This window comes from Aspergillus heteromorphus (assembly GCF_003184545.1).
Source record: "Aspergillus heteromorphus CBS 117.55 chromosome Unknown BO70scaffold_2, whole genome shotgun sequence".
NCBI classification, from domain to species: Eukaryota; Fungi; Ascomycota; class Eurotiomycetes; order Eurotiales; family Aspergillaceae; genus Aspergillus; species Aspergillus heteromorphus.
The window spans coordinates 569,002-588,794 of record NW_020290407.1 but is presented as its reverse complement, the minus strand read 5'-3'; the positions used below and the strand labels follow the sequence as shown (position 1 = coordinate 588,794).

Genomic DNA, 19,793 nt, shown 5'->3' with positions numbered 1-19,793 from the left:
TCTTCCCTTTCCCTTCCTTCATCTATCTACCCACACCACTTTAATTCTTCCATCTTTCCCCTCCCCCCCCCCCCCAACCCCACCACCACCTCATTCACAATGTCTTCTTCTCTCGAGCAGCTCAAGGCCACCGGCACCGTAAGTATCTGCGCTCAGCATCCCTGTCAGCCGTCGCCGTTCCTGGTGCTGATCATCCATCGCCTGCATAGGTTGTCGTCTGCGACTCCGGTGACTTCGCCACCATTGGCAAGTACAAGCCTCAGGATGCCACCACCAACCCTTCCCTGATCCTCGCCGCCTCCAAGAAGCCCGAATACGCCAGCCTCATCGATGCTGCTGTTGCCAAGGGCAAGGAGGAGGGCAAGACCCTCGACGAGAAGGTTGACGCCGTCCTTGACCGTCTCCTGGTTGAGTTCGGCAAGAAGATCCTCGAGATCATCCCCGGCAAGGTCTCCACCGAGGTCGACGCTCGTTTCTCCTTCGACACCCAGGCCTCCATCGACAAGGCCCTTCACATCATCAAGGTACGCTGTTGATTCGAGTCCGACGTCTGTTGCCCCGACAGCATGCTGACAAGTTACCCCCACAGCTCTACGAGGAGAACGGCATCTCCAAGGACCGTATCTTGATCAAGATCGCCTCTACCTGGGAGGGTATCAAGGCCGCCCAGGTCCTCCAGTCCAAGTACGGCATCAACTGCAACCTGACCCTCATGTTCTCCACCGTCCAGGCCATCGCTGCCGCCGAGGCCGGTGCCTACCTCATCTCCCCCTTCGTCGGCCGTATCCTCGACTGGTACAAGGCCGCCCACAAGCGTGACTACACCGCCCAGGAGGACCCCGGTGTCAAGTCCGTCGAGAGCATCTTCAACTACTACAAGAAGCACGGTTACAACACCATCGTCATGGGTGCCTCTTTCCGTAACACCGGTGAAATCACCGAGCTCGCCGGTTGCGACTACCTGACCATCTCCGTATGTGTTTTTTGACATCTGTCCGACCCGGGAATTGAAAGCTAACAAGCAATGCAGCCCAACCTCCTCGAGGACCTCTTCAACTCCACCGCCGCCGTCCCCAAGAAGCTGGCCGCCTCCAACGCCGCCACCCTTGACATCCCCAAGAAGACCTACATCAACGACGAGGCTCTCTTCCGCTTCGACTTCAACGAGGAGGCCATGGCCGTCGAGAAGCTCCGCGAGGGTATCTCCAAGTTCGCTGCCGATGCCGTCACCCTCAAGGACATCCTCAAGGAGAAGATCCAGGCCTAAGTTAGATTTCGGGAGACTGGAGATATAGTGCATTTTTTTGTGACGACCATTATTATTCCCATGTGTGTAAAAATTGATGACCTGACCGGAAAAATTCGTTTTTGGTAGATACGAATTGATGATTTTCTATTCCAAACTTTCCCTGTCTATTAGAATTCCTCATTGTATGTATGTACTCGCCGTAAAACACAGTAATTCTGAAAGGCTGGAAGTACAACATAGCTGGCCGATTTGTAGCTGCACCTTCCGGGGATGCGCCGGATACCACAACGAGAATCAGCCTGCAATCTACGAGGCGTTAGGGCCCTTGTGATATTCTGGATTTTCTATAATGTTAACTTTGTTGGATGACCAAAGTCAAATTCCACTTATATGCCATCAGATGGCCGCATTTGGGCCCTTGAAGCCCGACATGGACATCTGGGTATTCGGTTTATGAGAAGTCAAAACTTGAAATCCGTCCCCACTTGCACGGAAGGAACTGTTATCGAAACTTGGGCCTTTAATGATCTCGGTAATATGTCTTGATATTTCCGAACGCAGCGCGTACGAGATATCAAACCCCAGATGCGACTGGCAAGACACCTCGTCCCGAGACACTGCCTGGCGAGCCAGACCTTTGCCGCGATCAAGCTGAATTCCCCCCATGAATGGCAGAATGAAAACGTAAGAGCAGTTCCCAGCTTCGCACAACTCTTGTATGCATCTTTTAATGCTGGAAGAGTTGTTGAGCGGTTGCTTTAACAGGCATTTGAAAGACACCCGCTGCGGTATTGGATGCAAAACGAAACGCCTTACCGAGGCAGCCCAAACGACGGAGTGACTGAGGCCATGGACTCATGGACTCATGGTTCCATAGATTCAGGTTCGTTTCGTTATCGTATCCTTGGATATAGAAAGGTGTATACAACCACCACTTTGGAAAGAAGTATCAAGGCTCTGCAGAAGCCTTTGTCAGGGCGTGGAAACAGCACAGAATGCCCCATCTGATATCCGTTGAGGCATGAGATGAGATGTGCGAAGTCTTCATTCAAAGCTGTGCCTTTCCTCATCATCACAGTGGCAGTAGTTGGGGTTTGTGGTTTAGACTTGGTTATGCCGCCGGAGCTTCACCATACTGCTTCCAAAGCTGGACTGTACCCCATCCGCATCGGGTTTAAAACAACGTACCGATGGATGAAACGCCGCAAGGCAGATGAGGGAGTTGTTGAGGATGGTGCGCAGTCTGGCGAGAGAGGACAGCCAGAGTGAGAGCGGAATCGAGACACCTTGCGTCTTGTATTTGTATGAAATCTCTCAACCGAGAGGGCCATTTCCAATATGTCAATTTGTCGTTTTGCAGTCGACGTAACTCAGCTGGTGCTTATTATAAGGTCCTTCTGTCGATGGCGGATTTCTTGGATAACTGTGCCTCATCATCATGACTTTAATAGTCTGGACCGGATCGCACTGCCCCCACTGAGGAACCTGCAAATGCCCTCGGGTAATGTTCTAGGAGTGGAGAGCTTGACTCGTCTTCAAACTGAGGGCAGGAGGGAGAAAATGGGTTATAACCAGTAACTCACGTAGACATGGGGAATATATTATTTCATTGAAATGAGGCAAGAAATATATAGAATTGAGATGGTATTGAAAAAAAAGAGTTATTGGCAGTATAGGACTGATGAACCACCATCAGACTATATTCAAAGCAAGGAGTGCAGCACTATTATGGAAGCTAACATGATAAGTCTTGGTCAAGCAGTCATATGTACTACTATATGATGGATACGGAAAGTGCGGGAGGGGAGACCAAAAGGGGTATATGTATATAGATATACGCGGGAAACTCCTGTACTAAGTAGTATCCATTATGAAGAATAAAAAGACAACAAGTGAAAGAAGATACCTGCCATTTTTAAAAGGCGTCAAAGAAAAGGGTCTCTAGAGGGTGAATGGCGTTGATAGGCTGGCTTCTGCATTTCGCTGAATTAAAGACTGCAGGGGGCGTGCCGGACCCTGACTACTAAGACAGGGTTTCTAGCAGTGAATAATAGGCAGAAGTACGGAGTAGTTAGTGGATAAAGACTTAGGGGGACATCAGTCGAACACTGGAAGATGCCAGTCATGCCAATCCAGCTGCTGTTTGTCTGGAGCTAGAACCAGGGACTTTAGACGTTACAAAAGAAGCACATGGCTTCTGACAGACAACACCTACTTTATATCTTAAGTAATTGCCACTCGGGAGATGGGGTTCCCTAGGATTTGATCTACTGGATAAAGCTACATTCAGCGACCAACAGCAACTTAAATGATACCCTCGTACAGCGTGCTCAAGAGGTACAAGAGTGAGATGGGAAGCGATGTAGATGGCAGACTAATCACTAATCCGAAAGAGGTAACTAACTAAGGCCTGGCTGATGAGGTGATTCTCGAGATGTTTCGACCAGCCGGTAACGAGATTACGCGCGGACGTGGTAATTAATACAGCCGCGGCATGACCCTACCTTAGCTGCTGCGACGGAGGACTGGACTCGACCAACGGCAACAGGTTCATCATTATTATTCATCGACCCCCGCGGTTGCACTGGCTGGCGGTTACACTCGCCAGGACATCCATGATAGAGTCTGGGCCCGATGGCTTATGAATCGCCGGAAAAGGGCCCGTCCCAGGCTGGTTCGGGAAGGTCTGGTGGGAATACACAAACAAAACGTCATTCCGAAGACCCCGCTTGGTGGGGGTTGGTGAGCGCCGATGGTTTGTCCGAGCGAAGGGGAGGCCGACGTTGGAAGCCCATCGAATCCACTGCTCACGGGGGGGAGGGGGGAAAGCTGCTCGCGCCGAGTCGCTGCTGAGAAGACTCGCACTCATTTACCCCTCGCTCGCTTTCCTCTCTCCTCTCCCTCCATCACCATCCTCCCTCCATCTCGAACCGTACGCACCTTTGGATCCAAGGTAGTCATATCTCACAACCGTCAAAATGGTCAAGGCCGGTAGGTCCCCGCGCGTTTCTTCAGCCCTCCTGCTTTCCTCGTCGTGTTATTGGCCTTTCCCCTCCACGGCTCCACGATCGACCGTGGCCGGGGGGACCTTGAGTGAGCAGATTTGAGCACCTTGCGATCCCTCCTGAGCCCCTCCGCCTATCACGGCCTGGGGACCCTGTTTGCCAGATAGACAAGCTCAGGACAAGCTCAAGAGGCACTCGCTCCGCATTGTCTGCTCATTCGTCCCCGGCCACCTGGCTTTCTCCTGGTCCTGGTATTAATAGTTCCACGACTAAGACCGGCTGGAGGAGGCCATGTGTCGCACCATGAGATCATGCGCTGACCCTGTCTCGTAGTCGCTGTTATTCGTGGAGACTCCAAGATCTCCGGCACTGTCACCTTCGAGCAGGCCGACGAGAACACTGCCACCACCATCTCGTGGAACATCACTGGCCACGACGCCAACGCCGAGCGTGGCTTCCACGTCCACCAGTTCGGTGACAACACCAACGGCTGTACTTCCGCTGGCCCTCACTTCAACCCCTTCGGCAAGACCCACGGTGCCCCCGAGGATGCCGACCGTCACGTCGGTGACCTGGGTAACTTCAAGACCGATGCCGAGGGTAACGCCGTTGGCTCCAAGCAGGACAAGCTGGTGAAGCTCATCGGTGCCGAGAGCGTCCTGGGCGTACGTTCCTTTCCCCCAGCCCCATTCCCAATCCCCTTTTATACGGTGCTAACGCAATGAATACAGCGGACCCTGGTCGTTCACGCCGGTACCGATGACCTCGGCCGTGGTGGCAACGAGGAGTCCAAGAAGACCGGTAATGCTGGTGCTCGTCCCGCCTGCGGTAAGCCTGTCCCTTCCCAGACCGATGGTCGAGGCCGACGCTGATCTCTTCTCTCTCCACAGGTGTCATTGGCATTGCCGCTTAAATGCATACTTAATCTATGAAGCTGTCAGTCTAGGATATGGAAGGCGAAATTTGAATGGAAGTAGTTTGCCAATGTCCAGTCGATGTCAAGAGTAAAATGAATGCATGAATGATTTGATGCCTACCATTGTGCTTCCAGCAATTTGACCATAGTGTACCAAAACCATGAATCGCCTGGCTTCGAATAGCACAGAATGTGATTGTTCAACTGCTTATAAACCCGTCTAGATCAGTGTCTGATAGAATGTCATTGGTGATGGAACAGAGTAGCTCTTCGAGGTATCTCCTATCGGTCTATGTCTCCAGTCCTTATGATCAGAGATGGAACAGTGAAGACCTGTATGGGAACTGATACTACCCGAGGTAAAAGAGGGAAGTCATGGGGCAAAAACAAGTATGTTCAATGAAGGGTCCAGACAATGAATAGCATCGAGGGAAGACGAACCCTGGAAACCGGAACAAACAAACAAGTACGAATGGATAATGGATTGTGAGCTGTCCCAGTTTGTTAGTCACTGTGGTACTTCTGCCGTGTAATGCATATATGTCTCAGTGGTTTCACTCGGGAAGCTCCAAAGAGCTCATGGGGAGCAGCATCAATCACTCCGCCGCCATCACCACCACCACCACCACCACCACCACCACTACCAATTTAACAGTGGAATTCCATATGAATGCTGTAGAGGGACAAAGAAACAGCCCTGATTCAATTGAACCCTATAGTGACCGCTGCATCCCGACTCCCTCACCGCTGCCTCTCCGAGCCCGGCCAGAAAGTGGCCAGCCTGGGGCTCCCCCACAAAGCCGGACCGCCGGCCCGCGATTGGCTGCGCGGACTGCTGTACCTGGCCTCATCCATCCAGCATGCGGACGAACGTCCTTCTTCCATCCCATTCTCCCTTCCCCTATCAATACTGTCTTTTTTAATCCCCCCCCCTTTTTAATAATCTCTTCCTTTGATCTTGTTACCCATTGATACTGTGCTATTTGTAATTCTCTTTGCCGCCTCCTAGGATTTCCTATTGCTTTCCAGCATGCCTCTGGAAGCCCGTGTGAAATCTGTCCTGTCCGGCGACACGGTGGTGCTGTCACATATCACCAACCCCGGACAGGAACGCATCCTCAGTCTTGCATATGTCTCAGCACCGAGGCTGCGCAGAGAAGGGGACGAGGTGAGTCTTTTGCCTTTTTTCTTTCGCCGCAATCCCATTGCCCCCCGGACAATCGTTCCACTGCCTGTCTAGGTGGCCTCTCTCAACCCGGAGACAGTTGAGCGCATTCCATCTGATATCTCACATTCCTCGCCCCATTACTTCAAACCCATGCGCTCTTCAGCTACCGCGACTCAGTTGGGCCTCCGATGATGTCGCTAACCCGTTTCTTTCTCTTCCTTCTAGCCGTACGGTTTCCATTCCCGTGAATTCCTGCGCGAGCTCCTCGTCGGAAAGGTAGTCCAATTCGAGGTCCTGTACACGATCCCGACCGGTGCAAAGCGCGATTATGGTACGATCAAGCTCCCGACCTTCGACGTTTCGTTGCCCGACATCAGCGTCCAGGAGGGTTGGACCCGCGTCCGCGAAGAGGCCGGCAAGCGCAGTGACGAGTCCGAGGAAACAGTGGCGTACCTGCAACGGCTCCGCGCATTGGAGGACCACGCCAAGACGGAAGAGAAGGGTACATGGGCGGGATCGGAGCAGGGTCGCACGGAGACCAGCTACGAGGTGTCGGACCCCAAGGCTCTGGTCGATGAGTGGAAGGGTCAGCACCTCGAGGGTATCGTCGAGAAGGTCTTCACCGGCGACCGACTGATTGTCCGTTTGCTTATTTCCCCGGAGGAGCACCTGCAGGTGGTTGCCGCCATGGCTGGTGTTCGTGCGCCCTCGACCAAGCGGGTGACTGCCGATGGCAAGGAGCAGCCTGCCGAGCCCTATGGCGAGGAGGCGTTCCAGTTCGTTGAGTCGAGAGTCCTGCAGCGCAAGGTCCAGGTGTCGCTACTGGGCGTCACGCCTCAGGGCCAATTGATCGCCAGTTTCCTCCACCCCAATGGTAATGTTGCCAAGTTCCTGCTGGAAGCCGGTCTTGCTCGTTGCCACGACCACCACTCGGCCCTGCTCGGCGCTGAGATGGCGTCTTTCCGCCGTGCCGAGAAGACGGCAAAGGATGCCAGGAAGGGTCTCTTCACTGGTCTGGTTGCCGCCCAGGGTCCTGCAGGCGGGGCCGAGGACTACATCGTCAGCCGCGTGCTGAACGCGGACACCCTGTTTGTCCGGAATAAGGCCGGTCAGGAGAAGAAAATCAGCCTCAGCAGTATCAGACAGCCCAAGCCCTCTGATCCCAAGCAGGCTCCCTTCGCCACCGACGCCAAGGAATTTGTTCGCAAGAAGGTCATTGGCAAGCACGTCAAGGTTACCATCAACGGCAAGAAGCCGGCTAACGAGGGATACGAGGAGAGGGACGTGGCCACCGTCGTCCAAGGAAACACCAACATTGCTCTGGCCCTTGTCCAAGCCGGTTATGCCTCTGTCATCCGCCACCGTCAGGATGACACCGACCGGTCTCCCGACTACGACGACCTGATGCTCGCCGAATCTGAGGCCCAGTCGGAGGGCAAGGGTATGTGGGCGGCCAAGCCCCCCAAGCCCAAGCAGTACCAGGACTACTCCGAAAGCGTTCAGAAGGCCAAGATGGAGGTGTCGATCCTTCAGCGCCAGAAGCGCGTGCCCGCCGTTGTGGACTTTGTCAAGTCCGGATCCCGCTTCACGGTCTTGGTCCCTCGCGAGAATGCCAAGTTGACCCTGGTCTTGTCGGGTATCCGTGCTCCCCGGTCCGCCCGCAACCCTGGTGAGGCGTCCGAGCCCTGCGGCCAGGAGGCTCACGACCTGGCGAACAAGCGCTGCATGCAGCGTGACGTCGAGATCGATGTGGAGACCATCGACAAGGTCGGTGGATTCATCGGTACCCTGTACGTGAACAAGGAGAACTTCACCAAGGTCCTTCTTGAGGAGGGGTTTGCCACTGTTCACGCTTATTCCGCCGAACAGTCTGGCCACGCGACGGAGTACTTTGCCGCGGAGCAGAGAGCTAAGGAGGCCCGCAAGGGACTCTGGCACGACTGGGACCCTAGCAAGGATGTCGTGGAGGAGGAGGAAGCTGTCAACAGTGGCACCGGCACGGAAACCGAGGCTTCCTCGCGCCGCAAGGACTACCGCGACGTGATGGTCACCTATGTCGACCCGACGAACGCCCGCGTCAAGATCCAGCAGATTGGTACCGGCACGTCGGCCTTGACGGAACTGATGAGTGCTTTCCGTTCCTTCCACATCAACAAGGCCAACGATACCCCGCTGCCTGGTCCTCCCAAGGCCGGTGACTTCGTGGCAGCCAAGTTCACCGAAGATAACGAATGGTACCGCGCAAAGGTGCGTCGCAATGACCGCGACAACCAGCAGGCGGAGGTTCTCTACATCGACTTCGGTAACTCGGAAGTCCTGCCCTGGTCCCGCCTGAGAGCCTTGAGCCAGCCCCAGTTCTCTGTCCAGAAGCTTCGTCCCCAGGCGACGGAAGCGGTACTCTCCTTCGTCCAATTCCCTGGCTCGGAGGACTACCTCCAGGACGCCGTCGGCTTCATCGAGGACCAGGCCTACAACCGTGAGCTCGTCGCCAACGTCGACTACGTCTCCCCCGAGGGACTCCTGCACGTCACCCTACTGGACCCGTCCGAGTCGAAGAACCTGGACCACAGCATCAACGCGGAGATTGTTCGCGAGGGTCTGGCCATGGTCCCCCGGAAACTGAAGTCCTGGGAACGGTCTGCCTCGGAGACGCTGTCACACCTTCGCACCGTGGAGGATGAGGCCAAGCAGGAGCGTCGTGGTATGTGGGAGTACGGTGACCTTACCGAGGACTAAGGGGATCAAACAAACCCAAGGTCATGTTTTGTTATGAGCGGTGGCGTGGCAGATGGGGATGATGCCTGTACAAATACCTTTCTCCACGCGGTGCTTTATGTTGATTTCCATGGGCGATGAAAAAAAATGTACGGCTTGGGGCATTCTTCCATCGAGGTCTCTGATGAGACGCGCTAGATTATTAGTCTAGGATATTCCAATTATTTCTGAATTAGGTTACCATATGTCCACTGTTGGTTATGCTGCGCGCATGAGAGACTGCGTAGAAGGCCCAGGCGGGTGTAATCTTTGCCCGTGGGATGTGTTCACTTCGCCGCAGCAGACCATCACTCGAATCCTTCCCATCCCGCAATAGCCGTCACACTGCTTAATGCACTCACTCTTCTGAATTTGCACATCGTCAAGCATCATCTTGCTTACACAGCGCTAGCAGCAGTCGTGATGGTGAGCGGTGACAATCCACCCAGACACAGTTCCGGAGTCCTCGGCTCTTGTAGAACGAAACTAGAGGATAAGCTCTTGTTGTGTTGGTCTTTTTTTTTAGCATCTTCTTTAGGTTGCAAGCAATATAGTACTCCCGATATGATAGGCTGTGCCTATGACGTAGGCCAGTAGTATGATCGCGGTTGGAAATGTCACCAACAGTTTAAATTATAGTACTCAGAGATGAGATGTATTCAAGTTACTTTCAGGACTATATTACCTGAAAGATGTTCCCGTTGACATCCCTCTAACACAGTGTCTATCTGTCTGCGCAGGGCCAGACCCCCCCCCGGCCGCCCCCAAGCGGTGGCCGGGCGAGCCGGAAGTTCAACCGACGTCGGCTTTGGTAAAGCGACCCGCCCAATCTTCGTCTTCGCGCTTACATTCCTGATTGTCCGCTCATCCTCCACCCAAACTCCTCTCCTCATCCAGCACAATGCCTTTCTGGGGATCCAAGTCTTCCCAACCCCCGGCGGAGAGCGACGCCAGCTCCACGCACGATGAAACCGACCCCAGGAACGACCCCGTTGCCTCGGCGTCGCAGGCATCGGGCACCGCCTGGCTCGCCGGCCACCTGAACCATCTCACGGAGGACCAAGAGAAGAAATTGGCCGAATTCAAGAAGCTCTGCGAAGAAAAGAAATACTACACGCCCGAGCAGGATGGCGAGAAGGCGAGCCACGAGGATGCGACGATGCTGTATGCTTTATACCCTCTATCTACCCAACTATCCCACGTCTCTCTTCATTGGGCCGCTGTGATATGATAGAAACAGAACGCTGACTCTGACTACTTTATCTATCTCGTATACAGCCGTTTCCTTCGCGCGCGCAAGTTCGACATTGATGGAGCTTGGGGCCAGTTCAAGGATACGGAGGATTGGCGGAAGGAGAATGCCATTGAGGCGCTGTACGAGAACATCGACGTGGAGTCCTACGATGCCGCCAGACGCATGGTCCGTGAACCGACCCTGAACCCTGAACCCTGAATCCAGTTGAATCCATTCATCGCCGTATCGCATCGCATCGCATCGCAACGAAGTCGCTAACGTGACCATACCATCTAGTATCCGCAATGGACCGGTCGCCGAGACCGCCGCGGTATCCCCGTCTACGTCTTCGAGATCAAGCACCTCAACAGCAAGAACATGGCTGCGTACAACTCCACCATGTCCTCGTCGACTTCCACCACCGAGACACACCAGTCATCGAAAGTCCCGCAACGTCTCCTGCGCCTCTTTGCCCTCTACGAGAACCTCCTAAACTTCGTCATGCCCTTGTGCTCCGCCCTTCCCCGCCCCAACCCCGAAACTCCCATCGTCACCTCGACCAACATCGTCGACGTCAGCGGAGTCGGGCTGAAGCAGTTCTGGAACTTGAAGGGACATATGCAGGATGCGAGTGTGTTGGCGACGGCGCACTACCCGGAGACGTTGGATCGGATTTTTGTGAGCCCTCCATCTATCTACCTACTAACAACCTTCCGCAATACACCGAGACCACCCGCTAACTACATCCGACAAAGATCATCGGAGCACCCTCATTCTTCCCTACCGTCTGGGGCTGGATCAAGCGCTGGTTCGACCCCGGCACCACCTCGAAGATCTTCATCCTCTCCGCCGCCGAAGTGAAGCCCACCCTCACCTCGTTCATGGACCCCTCCAGCATCCCCAAGCAGTACGGCGGCGACCTGGACTGGACATGGGGCGACATGCCCTACCTGGACGAAGAAGCCGGCAAGCTCGTCGGAGTCCTCGAGGAAGCTCCCTCCCAGGGAGAGACCAACACCAGGCCCAGTCTCATCAAGGGTCCTCTTCTGTTCAAGGACTCCTACGTTCAGATCCTGGGCAAGGTCGACGGCAAGGACCGCAAGCGAGATGTGCCCGTCGGACCATCGTCATCCGGAACGAGTTCTAACAACGGCGCCCCGGTCGAGCAAGAAAAGGAGCAACAGCCTTCCGAAGCCAGCGCGGAGGACGATGCGAACGAGAAGGTTCTTCTTCAAGACCCCAAGTCTGACAATGAGACAGCAACGGCTAATGGAGATTCCATCCCCGTGCAGGTGGCTGCTTGATTCAGTTCAGTTCCTCTCTGCATGCATTGCATATCTAGGTATCTCTTGGACCTTTTCTTTGCGTTTTATTTCGTTGGCTTTCCATTCATATACACCACACCCCATATGCACACCCCTTGATCCCCAAATCAAAATACTAATTATAACGCACGCATGGCACCCAAGTGATTCCCTTTCCCCTTCATTCTCATTGTCAGTCTTATTCCCAAACACATTTTCATCCTCCCCCACCCCCAAATAGATAATTTACCACTTCCTAACCACTTACACATATACAAACTGCGCGCATTCTAGAACTACTCTCCGCGGTGGACTATTTTATCACTTTTTGTTTTCTTTACACATCTCTTTTTTTTTTTTCTTAACACTACCTTATATACATCCTACATGTACTGTTCGGTTCTTTTTCTTCTAAGGATTGATTTCTTGTCAACTGGCCCTGTCAAGGATAGACTATCATCTGGATATGGCGATGCAGCAGGGAGGTAAAATAGAGGCAGACAGGCAGGCAGGCATTGTGCTTTTCGGGTTTTCTATTATTGGCCTGTTTTACATTACATTCATACATCATACATTATATATCATACCTGGGAACACAAGACTTTCACACATCAGACATGCATCCATCCAACCATAGTATATTCATACATCCATAGCATATGGGTTGGATGGTTGGTTGGCCAATCCATCCGATCTAGATAGTAGTAGTACTTTGCAGGAACTCCGCAACACCAATCCGCCCCGGCGCCAAGACGCCGGCGAACTTATCGCCGGGCAGGATGGCCGACCGAGCAGCCTCCTCCATCTCCATCTCCTCGCCAGTCTCCTCCCACATCCCCGTCAATGCCTCCCAAACTCCGCGGCGCGCTCTCCAAGAGCCTGCTGCGCGCCAAGGACTCTGCGGCCGTCTTCTACTGCCCGTCCTGCGCCACCTGGCGACGCTCCCTCTCCACGCGTCCGAACCCTTCTCTCGCCGAATCCCGACTGCCCTGGGCCGCTTCCCAGCGCGCCATCGCGACCTCCCCCGTCGTCCATGCACGACACGTCCCTCCCCGACTGAAGGAGCTTCACGAAGCTTTGAACCAGGTCAAGGATGTCGCCACAGAGCAGGTCAATCTGAGTCGGCTGCAGCTTGCGTTGCGAGGGTTGGAGTCGGAGACGCCTTTGATCCGGGTTGCTGGTGGGTGCATATGCTATACCGTGAATTTGAGTTTGCGTCTGATGCAGCGTGCTAATGGTCATATTGGTGGTAGTGCTGGGGCTGAATGACGCGACAGCGGCGCGCAGGCTCGTCCGGTTGTTACTGGCTGATCCGTTGAATGCGCGGGAGGGCTGGGAAGATGCGCTGGATGCTTATGGCGAGGATACGGAGAGGGGATTGCTGATTCGGTATGTGCCATACGTATACAGACATTCGAGATGAATGCGGGCATCGGCTGACGCGACGGTTTACAGGTACGGCGAGGTATCCGAAACCATCCCGAACAACCTTCTCCCTACGATCTCGGTCCCTGCGCCTATCCTGAAGAAGGGAAACCTGGAAATCTTGGTCACCAGTCTTGGGGCCGAGCCGGGTTCTTCAAACGCCCAGTTCACTGCAGACACGTTCCTAGTGCCCACCGTCACCATCCGCACATCACATTCTGGACGGCATAACATGGTGCGGTATCCGGTGCACCGGACTATCGTGTGCGGCAGTGGTGTCGACGGCTTTCTCGCGTACAGCGGTTTGATGGCGCGATCGGATTTGAAGAAGGAGGCTGGATCGGTCTACGGGGCTATCGAGCTGGCGGTCACGGAGCCGCAGAAGTACAACGGACGGGTCGCTTTCGTGGACATCGATAAGGCTGACGAGGCGTTGTCCAAGTTCCGGGAATCAGTGCAGAATGCGTCTCTCTACGAACGGGGCTGGAACAGTAGCGGTGTGCAGCCCGTTGTGGATTGGCTGGCGTCGCTGCGGGCGGACGAAGGGACGCTGGATCCGTCCTTGAGGACGCTGATCACGTCTCTGCTTGACGCGGCAGATGCCGGTGCTGCTGCCGTCGAAGCCAGGAAGATCCAGGAGCAAGAGTCCGGCTTGGTGCCCTGGGAGGTTCGTGACGGTCTCGACCGGTCCGTGTCCGAGTGGGCGGAGAGAGCACACACCGAGCTCCGCGGCTCGCTGGATGAAGGTTTCGCCAGCAAGCAATGGAGAGGACTGGCATGGTGGAAGCTATTCTGGCGCGTGGATGACGTGGGCATGATCACGTCGGAGATCCTGGACCGCAAATTCTTGCGCAAGGCCGAGAAGGAGGTGATTTGGACTGCCGGCCGGTTCCAGCAGGCCGGCCTGACCGACGAGAAAACACCTGCCACGGACGATGCCTGGCCTACGCAAATCCCGGCAAGCCGTGCCCGGCTCACGGAGACGACGGTGCCGTCACTGCAGGCATTGGCGCAACGACTCGTCCTGTTCAGCATGTCCACGACCACGCTGACCTCTGCGCTGTCCGCGCTGACATACGTCTCGCTGCCCTCGGCCACCGTCTACGAAACCTGCACCGTGGTTGCCATCGGCCTGATCTACTCCCTGCGCAGCCAACAGCGGAAGTGGGACTCCGCGCGGACCTGGTGGGAGGCGGAAGTGCGCGAGGACGGGCGGACAGCCCTGCTGGAGACGGAGGCGCAGCTGCACGAGATGGCCCGACAAGGCGGCCGGCGGGTCGAGGATGTCTCCGCCGAGAAGGAAGCCAGAGAAACCATCGACCGGGCCCGGAAAGCTCTCGAGGAGCTGCAATAGCCTGACCATATACCAAGTAGCTATGACTGACTGTACAATACAACACATTTCACCCACACCCTCTTCCCCTTTCCCTTCCCATCCCTTCGTATATCCCTCAACTAATCTCCACACTCCCCTCCGGAACCCCCTTCCAACTCCTCAACCTCCTCGCCAAAAACGCCATGACAGGAAACATCTCGTCTCGACTGCGCGGCATCCCATCCCCCCTCCTCCCATAGCGATGTACCTCCACGAACTCAAACCACTCCTTCGTCCGCCTCACCCCCGCCTCACCCACAGCCGATGAATCCGCCCGTCCACCCACAACCAACACGGGCGTCCGACTCTTCCCCCCCTTGGCCTTCGTCGCAGCATCCCCCTTTGTATCCCCAACCCCAACCCCAACCCCAACCCCCGACCCCGATCCAGCCGTAGAACCAGGCATCCCCAACCCAACCGGCGCCCCAATCGAAACCACCCCCGCCAACCCCTCCTCCCCCTTCACAGCCAACCCCCTCGCCACCTCCAACCCAACCATCCCTCCCTGCCCGAGCCCCAAAACCATAACATCGCGCACCCGATACCCGCACTTCCCCACCAGCGTGTCCAGTATAACCTCTTGCATGAGCATGCGCGTCGAGCGCGTGAAGCCCGCGTCCATGTCCAGATCCCCCGATGGGGAGAAGGTCACGTCGTCGCCCCAGTGGAAGCCGCCCAGGTCGAAGGGGAGAGGCAGGGGGGCTTGGATCGTTAGGACGATGGTCTCGGGGAGGTTGAGGGATGAGGCGAGCGGGGTGAAGTTGGGGGCGCGGTCGCCGAGGCCGTGCAGGAGGAGGAGGATGTTGGGCGGTGCGTGCGGGGTTGTGGTTGTTGTTGTTGTTGTTGTTGTTGATGTTGTGCTGGTGGGAGGGGGGTGATGGTTAGGGTGAGGTTGGGGGGAAGTCGGATTTTTTGGGGGGAGTGGGCATTTTGGGGGGTTCGGTGTGGTGTGGTGTGGTAGGGGTTGTTTGGCTGTTCAGTTTGTGATTGAGAGATTTGTGAGGGGGGTGTAAATTGAGGGGAGCAGATTGATGGTGCTGCTGGTGGTGGTGGTGGGATTGTAGCCCGTGAGGGGTGTTGGAGAGAGAATTGTAGAGCTCTTGCAGTTGGTTGCCTGTTTGGAACTAGCGTGGCTGCTTCCTCTGGGGGTACATGCACGGAGACCATTCAACACCACATAACTAAGTACATCCTAGTAGATAATACTGACCGGATTCCCTCATGGTGGGCAGTGTCAGGAACGGCAATTGAAGTGATATCGACTACCTCCTTGACACTCTGTCTGCATCATCTGCGCCAGAGCAACGACTGGCCATCAGGCAAATACAATGAAGCGTACTGGCAAGATGACGTGCCTTGGCGCTAGATGAAACCGCTACTCATCAGCTCCGCAGCCTTGTGTCTGTCTATCTACTCCGTATCTATAACGGCATGATGCAATCCATCCCTTCCAGACCATGTCGTGGCGTCTGTAGCCCAACGCGCATCCTGCATCTCGCATCTCGTCAGCCAAGCCACACCACACCGCACAGCCACCGCCTCAGTGGGATGGCCTTGCACCGCCACGGATGAGGGGCAGCCGGACTATTATTATTGAGGTTGCGGTTTCCTCGGTTCAAATGTCGGGCAATTGAGGTTTATGGTGGATCGCACTCCACCCGCTGCAACCAAAATAGAATCCAATTCACATTGGCTAGCAAATTATCCCCGAAAACCGAGGCCTTGGAGGCCGTTTCAAGCCTGGACACCTTGCTGTTTTGAGTCGTTGACAGCTCGCACTTGAGTACTCCGTATCTAGCCTAAGATGTGATCATATCAGATATCAGGCGGATGAACACTCTCCCACAGCCCAGCGTAGGGCCTCCGAACAAGCCTCACCAAGCGACTCTTGGCCAAGATCACGCTCGGCTCGACCGGCTCAGCTTCGCACCCGCCAAGCCTGGGCAAGCTGTGGCTGAGGCGCTAATTTGGTTCAAATGGATTCGCCCAGAGTTAAGGCTGAGGAGACCCCCCCATCGTGACCCAATAGCCAAGAATGGACATCGTAGTTCTGACCCTGGGACGCGTACCTCCTGCCTGCGATGATCCCGGTGATCGCTGGAACAGAATGGGGGCCAGGAGGGCCTGGAAATTGATGATACTCAAGTCGTCCGGCCTGGGAGTCCATCTGCAACGCCGCGTCTACATCAGCCGTAAGACCGGGGAAGGAGGGGTAACGACTGATGCAGATGTACACAGCCTCACCACGGGCCCCTGGCTATCCGTCTTACCTCATTGGAACCCGATGTTTCGATCCCGAGCTGCCCCTCTAGCGCCCCTGAGTGGAATCCCGCGCCCATCACATCGTATACGAGGCTGTGGCTAGGTCAGTAGACCTCGCTGGCCCCAACCCAATTGGCAGCCGGCTCTCGATTTTCGGCCCTCTGGGGCGCGTGTAAGCGTTACCGATGATTCCAATCAAACATCGGCCCATATGCTGCGCCTGTCGCTGTCCCTGCCTCCATTGGGGAGTTTCGGCCAGCGTGGCGCCCAGCCTGATCACTGGATGCGATCTGCCCTTGATCCACACCACCAGACGTGGGGAGCGAACCATGTTGCGCCGCAGCCAGTACCCCAAGTAGTAAGTACACTTTGAGGTAATTCCGTGAGATTCGGCAGTGGGGCAGTCAATCTGGTCTTTGGAGGGGCTACCGAAGATGGCTGAAGAGCTGAGGTGGGTTGCCTGGGTACCGTGTATATAAGATGCTTCGTCCCCTCTCGTTGGACTTCTTTCCTTCTCATCCTCACACACACTACTCCTACCACCTCTACCTCTCTTCTTACCCTTTCCACTACTTCATACATCAATCACAATGGCTTGGGGCTGGGGTAAGTTATTCTCACACCTTCATCCTTGTCTGACCGGACAGGGCTCTCCCCTGTGCCGTCAGCCTCGCGACACGCGATCACCTGCGGCTTTCCACGCAGCCCAACAGCTTGATAACTGACGCTGATTTCGATCCAGACCAATCTGATGACGCTCACCGTGACGTCTACGGTGGGGAGAAGAAGCACGAGAGCCACTTCTCTCACGAGCTTCTCGCCGGTGCTGCTTCCTTCGAGGGCATGAAGCTCTTCGAGGACCACCAGCGCAAGCAGGGTATGAATCCTCCTTCCCCCTGGTCCTAGGGGTACACCAAGCCGAGCCGTATGCTAACGACACTATCCTACAGGCAAGACCGTCAGCCACGCCTTCGCCAAGGAGGTCATTGCCGGCCTCGTCGGCGCTGAGGTCGACAAGCTCGCCGAGACCAAGGGTATGGACGAGATCGACAAGCTCAAGGCCCACAAGCACGCCAAGGAGAACGCCCACCGCATGTACGAGGAGCACTACGAGCGCGGCCACGGCGCCCCCGAGTTCGACCCCCGCTTCGCTCCTCACGACCGCTTCGGCCCTGGTGGCCGCGGCTGGTACTAAGCGTGTGCGATGGGAACAAACTGGCGTTGGACCTGTCGACGGGGTTGATGCGATAATGAATGTGTTGGCATGAAATGAATTTGATCATCTGATGAGACAGCCTGTACAGTGCGTCTCCTGCATGTATTTATTGCTGAAATGCAAATATCAAACCACTAGATACCTGAAAGACCAATACTCTTCTATCCACTCCCACCAACGTAGACACCGACACCCGTGATTGCGAGCGGATACCGATAGCGATAACAGCAGGCTTGCCCAGGGAACGGTTATGCAGGATTCCACCCGTTCGGGCAAGCTCGCGGAATATCATGCATTGACGGTAGGCAAGGGTCTTCCATGCCCCATGGATGCGAGTGTGTCCCGAGAAGTGCGACTGAACGGAGATCCAGCAGCCCGGAAAATCGGGGGTTTACCGGGAAGCTCGACAGCGGCCAGGGGAATTTGCGAACGATCCACGGGTGAGATTCAGCCCGATCCAGCCACCGCGGCTGTCCTGACCGTTCAGGCATCCTCGGAGGCGGTGTGGCTGCGTGGCGGCGTGGCGCTGATAATCCCGGTGGAAAGCCGATGTCCCAAACGGGTGAATTAGTCCGGGGGGGTGAGCGGCCAATCAGGCAGCTGGAAGCGGCCATGCCAAGTCAGTCGCTGCGCTGCAAATGAGCTCATCGCGTGCAGCACGTGCATGGCCCCGGGCCAATCAGGAGCCCCTGCTGCAGGACGTCTCGGCCACTGCTTGCCATTGGGTTGATCGCCCAACAGGCATGACGAGATCTATCAACCCTTCAAGGTTTTCGTGTTTTTTTTTTTTTTTTTTTCTGTGCTGGACTTTGCTGGACTTGACTTTGCTTTTTCCTGTTTCCTCTTTTTTCACTTTCCCCCCCTTGTGGGCGTATCTTGGTTGGCTCATCGCGTTTGTTCCACTGTCGGTCGGCAACCGTTTGCTCGTATCTCGATTAGTATGCCTACTTGGGTCCTGGACTATTGGATGACTTCATGAGAAAGGCGCGCTTTACGAGCCCTTTAGGACGATCCAATACATCCTAGGCTGGATACTTCCATACAACACATCCACGCCTTTTGATCCCTTCCCTCACCGTCACTTACCACGGATGACACCGGGCCCGCATATAATTAATTCAGGCCCGCCGCCTGCTTCTCCTTCCTGAATACCATGCTCACTCCTACCTTCACCTTCTCAGGATGAAATTCGCCAAGTTAGTTCACCCAATGTCACTGGAAATCTCCAACCCGCGCAAGATAACCAACCCGTCAATTGCAATAGGGAGTTAGAACAGGACTTGGTTCCGGAATGGCGGGCCAAATATCTAGACTATAAGGTTAGTATGTCTTGCCTGTCGCGATGCCACATCCCACCGTGACTGACTGGCCCTACGCTGTCTTAGACCGGCAAGAAGAAAGTCAAAGCCATCTCCCGCGCCCTCCAGAAGGCGAATCGAAGTGCCAGCCATCCCTCCCTCCGCCGTCGCAGTTCTGTACACGGTGCTCCGCCCGACCGTCCTCTGGACTCTGATCGCCCTTCGCCGTTCCACCGCACGGATAGCAGAGTCGAGACCACCACCGATCCGTCCCACGACCCCTCCCCCCCGGCCAAAAGTTATGGTTTTACACCGCGCACACCACATACACCACATACACCGCGCTCGCCGCGCTCGCCGCGCTCGCCGCGCTCCCCTTCCAGCCGGAGCGAGCGCCAGCCACTGCGTCTACCAGGGTCTCGGTTCTCTGGGGGAGTCATCGGAGGATATGGGAGCATTATTGTCACACCACCGCAGCATGGCGCCGCATCGGATGGGGGTTCCTTCCAGCTGCCAGATCCAGCAATGGATCCAAAGGATGAAGACTATCCGTCAGAGAGGGATGGCGAGCGGAATAGCGTGCCGGA

At 55.5% G+C, this 19,793-nt stretch overlaps 7 protein-coding genes across 7 annotated transcripts; 6 read left to right on the top strand and 1 right to left on the bottom strand.

The window, feature by feature from the left end:
* Positions 1-69: 69 nt before the first annotated feature.
* BO70DRAFT_376661 (sedoheptulose-7-phosphate:D-glyceraldehyde-3-phosphate transaldolase TAL1) lies at positions 70-1,267 on the top strand (the record flags this gene model as incomplete). The annotated part of the gene is made up of 4 exons (XM_025545146.1): positions 70-138; positions 210-524; positions 590-973; positions 1,031-1,267. Exons 1-4 carry the CDS (start codon positions 100-102, stop codon positions 1,265-1,267), a joined length of 975 nt encoding a protein of 324 aa, XP_025403264.1. The 5' UTR covers positions 70-99.
* Positions 1,268-4,586: 3,319 nt separating this feature from the next.
* Positions 4,587-5,126, top strand: sod1 (superoxide dismutase SOD1; the record flags this gene model as incomplete). The annotated part of the gene is made up of 2 exons (XM_025539096.1): positions 4,587-4,919; positions 4,986-5,126. Coding segments are annotated over 2 exons (474 nt in total), but the record flags the coding sequence as incomplete, so codon positions are not given.
* Positions 5,127-6,074: 948 nt separating this feature from the next.
* On the top strand, positions 6,075-9,281 carry BO70DRAFT_358277 (putative transcription factor (Snd1/p100)). The gene is made up of 2 exons (XM_025542255.1): positions 6,075-6,338; positions 6,564-9,281. Exons 1-2 carry the CDS (start codon positions 6,201-6,203, stop codon positions 9,072-9,074), a joined length of 2,649 nt encoding a protein of 882 aa, XP_025403262.1. The 5' UTR covers positions 6,075-6,200; the 3' UTR covers positions 9,075-9,281.
* Positions 9,282-9,993: 712 nt separating this feature from the next.
* BO70DRAFT_283064 (SEC14 family lipid-binding protein) lies at positions 9,994-11,630 on the top strand (the record flags this gene model as incomplete). Its single annotated transcript, XM_025539070.1, has 4 exons — positions 9,994-10,256; positions 10,371-10,512; positions 10,624-11,004; positions 11,082-11,630. The coding sequence occupies 4 exons, from the start codon at positions 9,994-9,996 to the stop codon at positions 11,628-11,630; spliced, it is 1,335 nt and encodes a 444-aa protein (XP_025403261.1).
* An 828-nt stretch (positions 11,631-12,458) lies between these two features.
* BO70DRAFT_307105 (uncharacterized protein) lies at positions 12,459-14,457 on the top strand. Its single transcript, XM_025540063.1, has 3 exons — positions 12,459-12,810; positions 12,884-13,019; positions 13,086-14,457. Exons 1-3 carry the CDS (start codon positions 12,474-12,476, stop codon positions 14,407-14,409), a joined length of 1,797 nt encoding a protein of 598 aa, XP_025403260.1. The 5' UTR covers positions 12,459-12,473; the 3' UTR covers positions 14,410-14,457.
* Positions 14,458-14,506: 49 nt separating this feature from the next.
* BO70DRAFT_283932 (alpha/beta hydrolase) lies at positions 14,507-15,322 on the bottom strand (the record flags this gene model as incomplete). The annotated part of the gene is made up of 2 exons (XM_025539105.1): positions 14,507-14,746; positions 14,798-15,322. Coding segments are annotated over 2 exons (765 nt in total), but the record flags the coding sequence as incomplete, so codon positions are not given.
* A 1,960-nt stretch (positions 15,323-17,282) lies between these two features.
* Positions 17,283-17,860, top strand: BO70DRAFT_259062 (DUF3759 domain-containing protein; the record flags this gene model as incomplete). Its single annotated transcript, XM_025538891.1, has 3 exons — positions 17,283-17,298; positions 17,435-17,569; positions 17,643-17,860. Coding segments are annotated over 3 exons (369 nt in total), but the record flags the coding sequence as incomplete, so codon positions are not given.
* Positions 17,861-19,793: the final 1,933 nt, after the last annotated feature.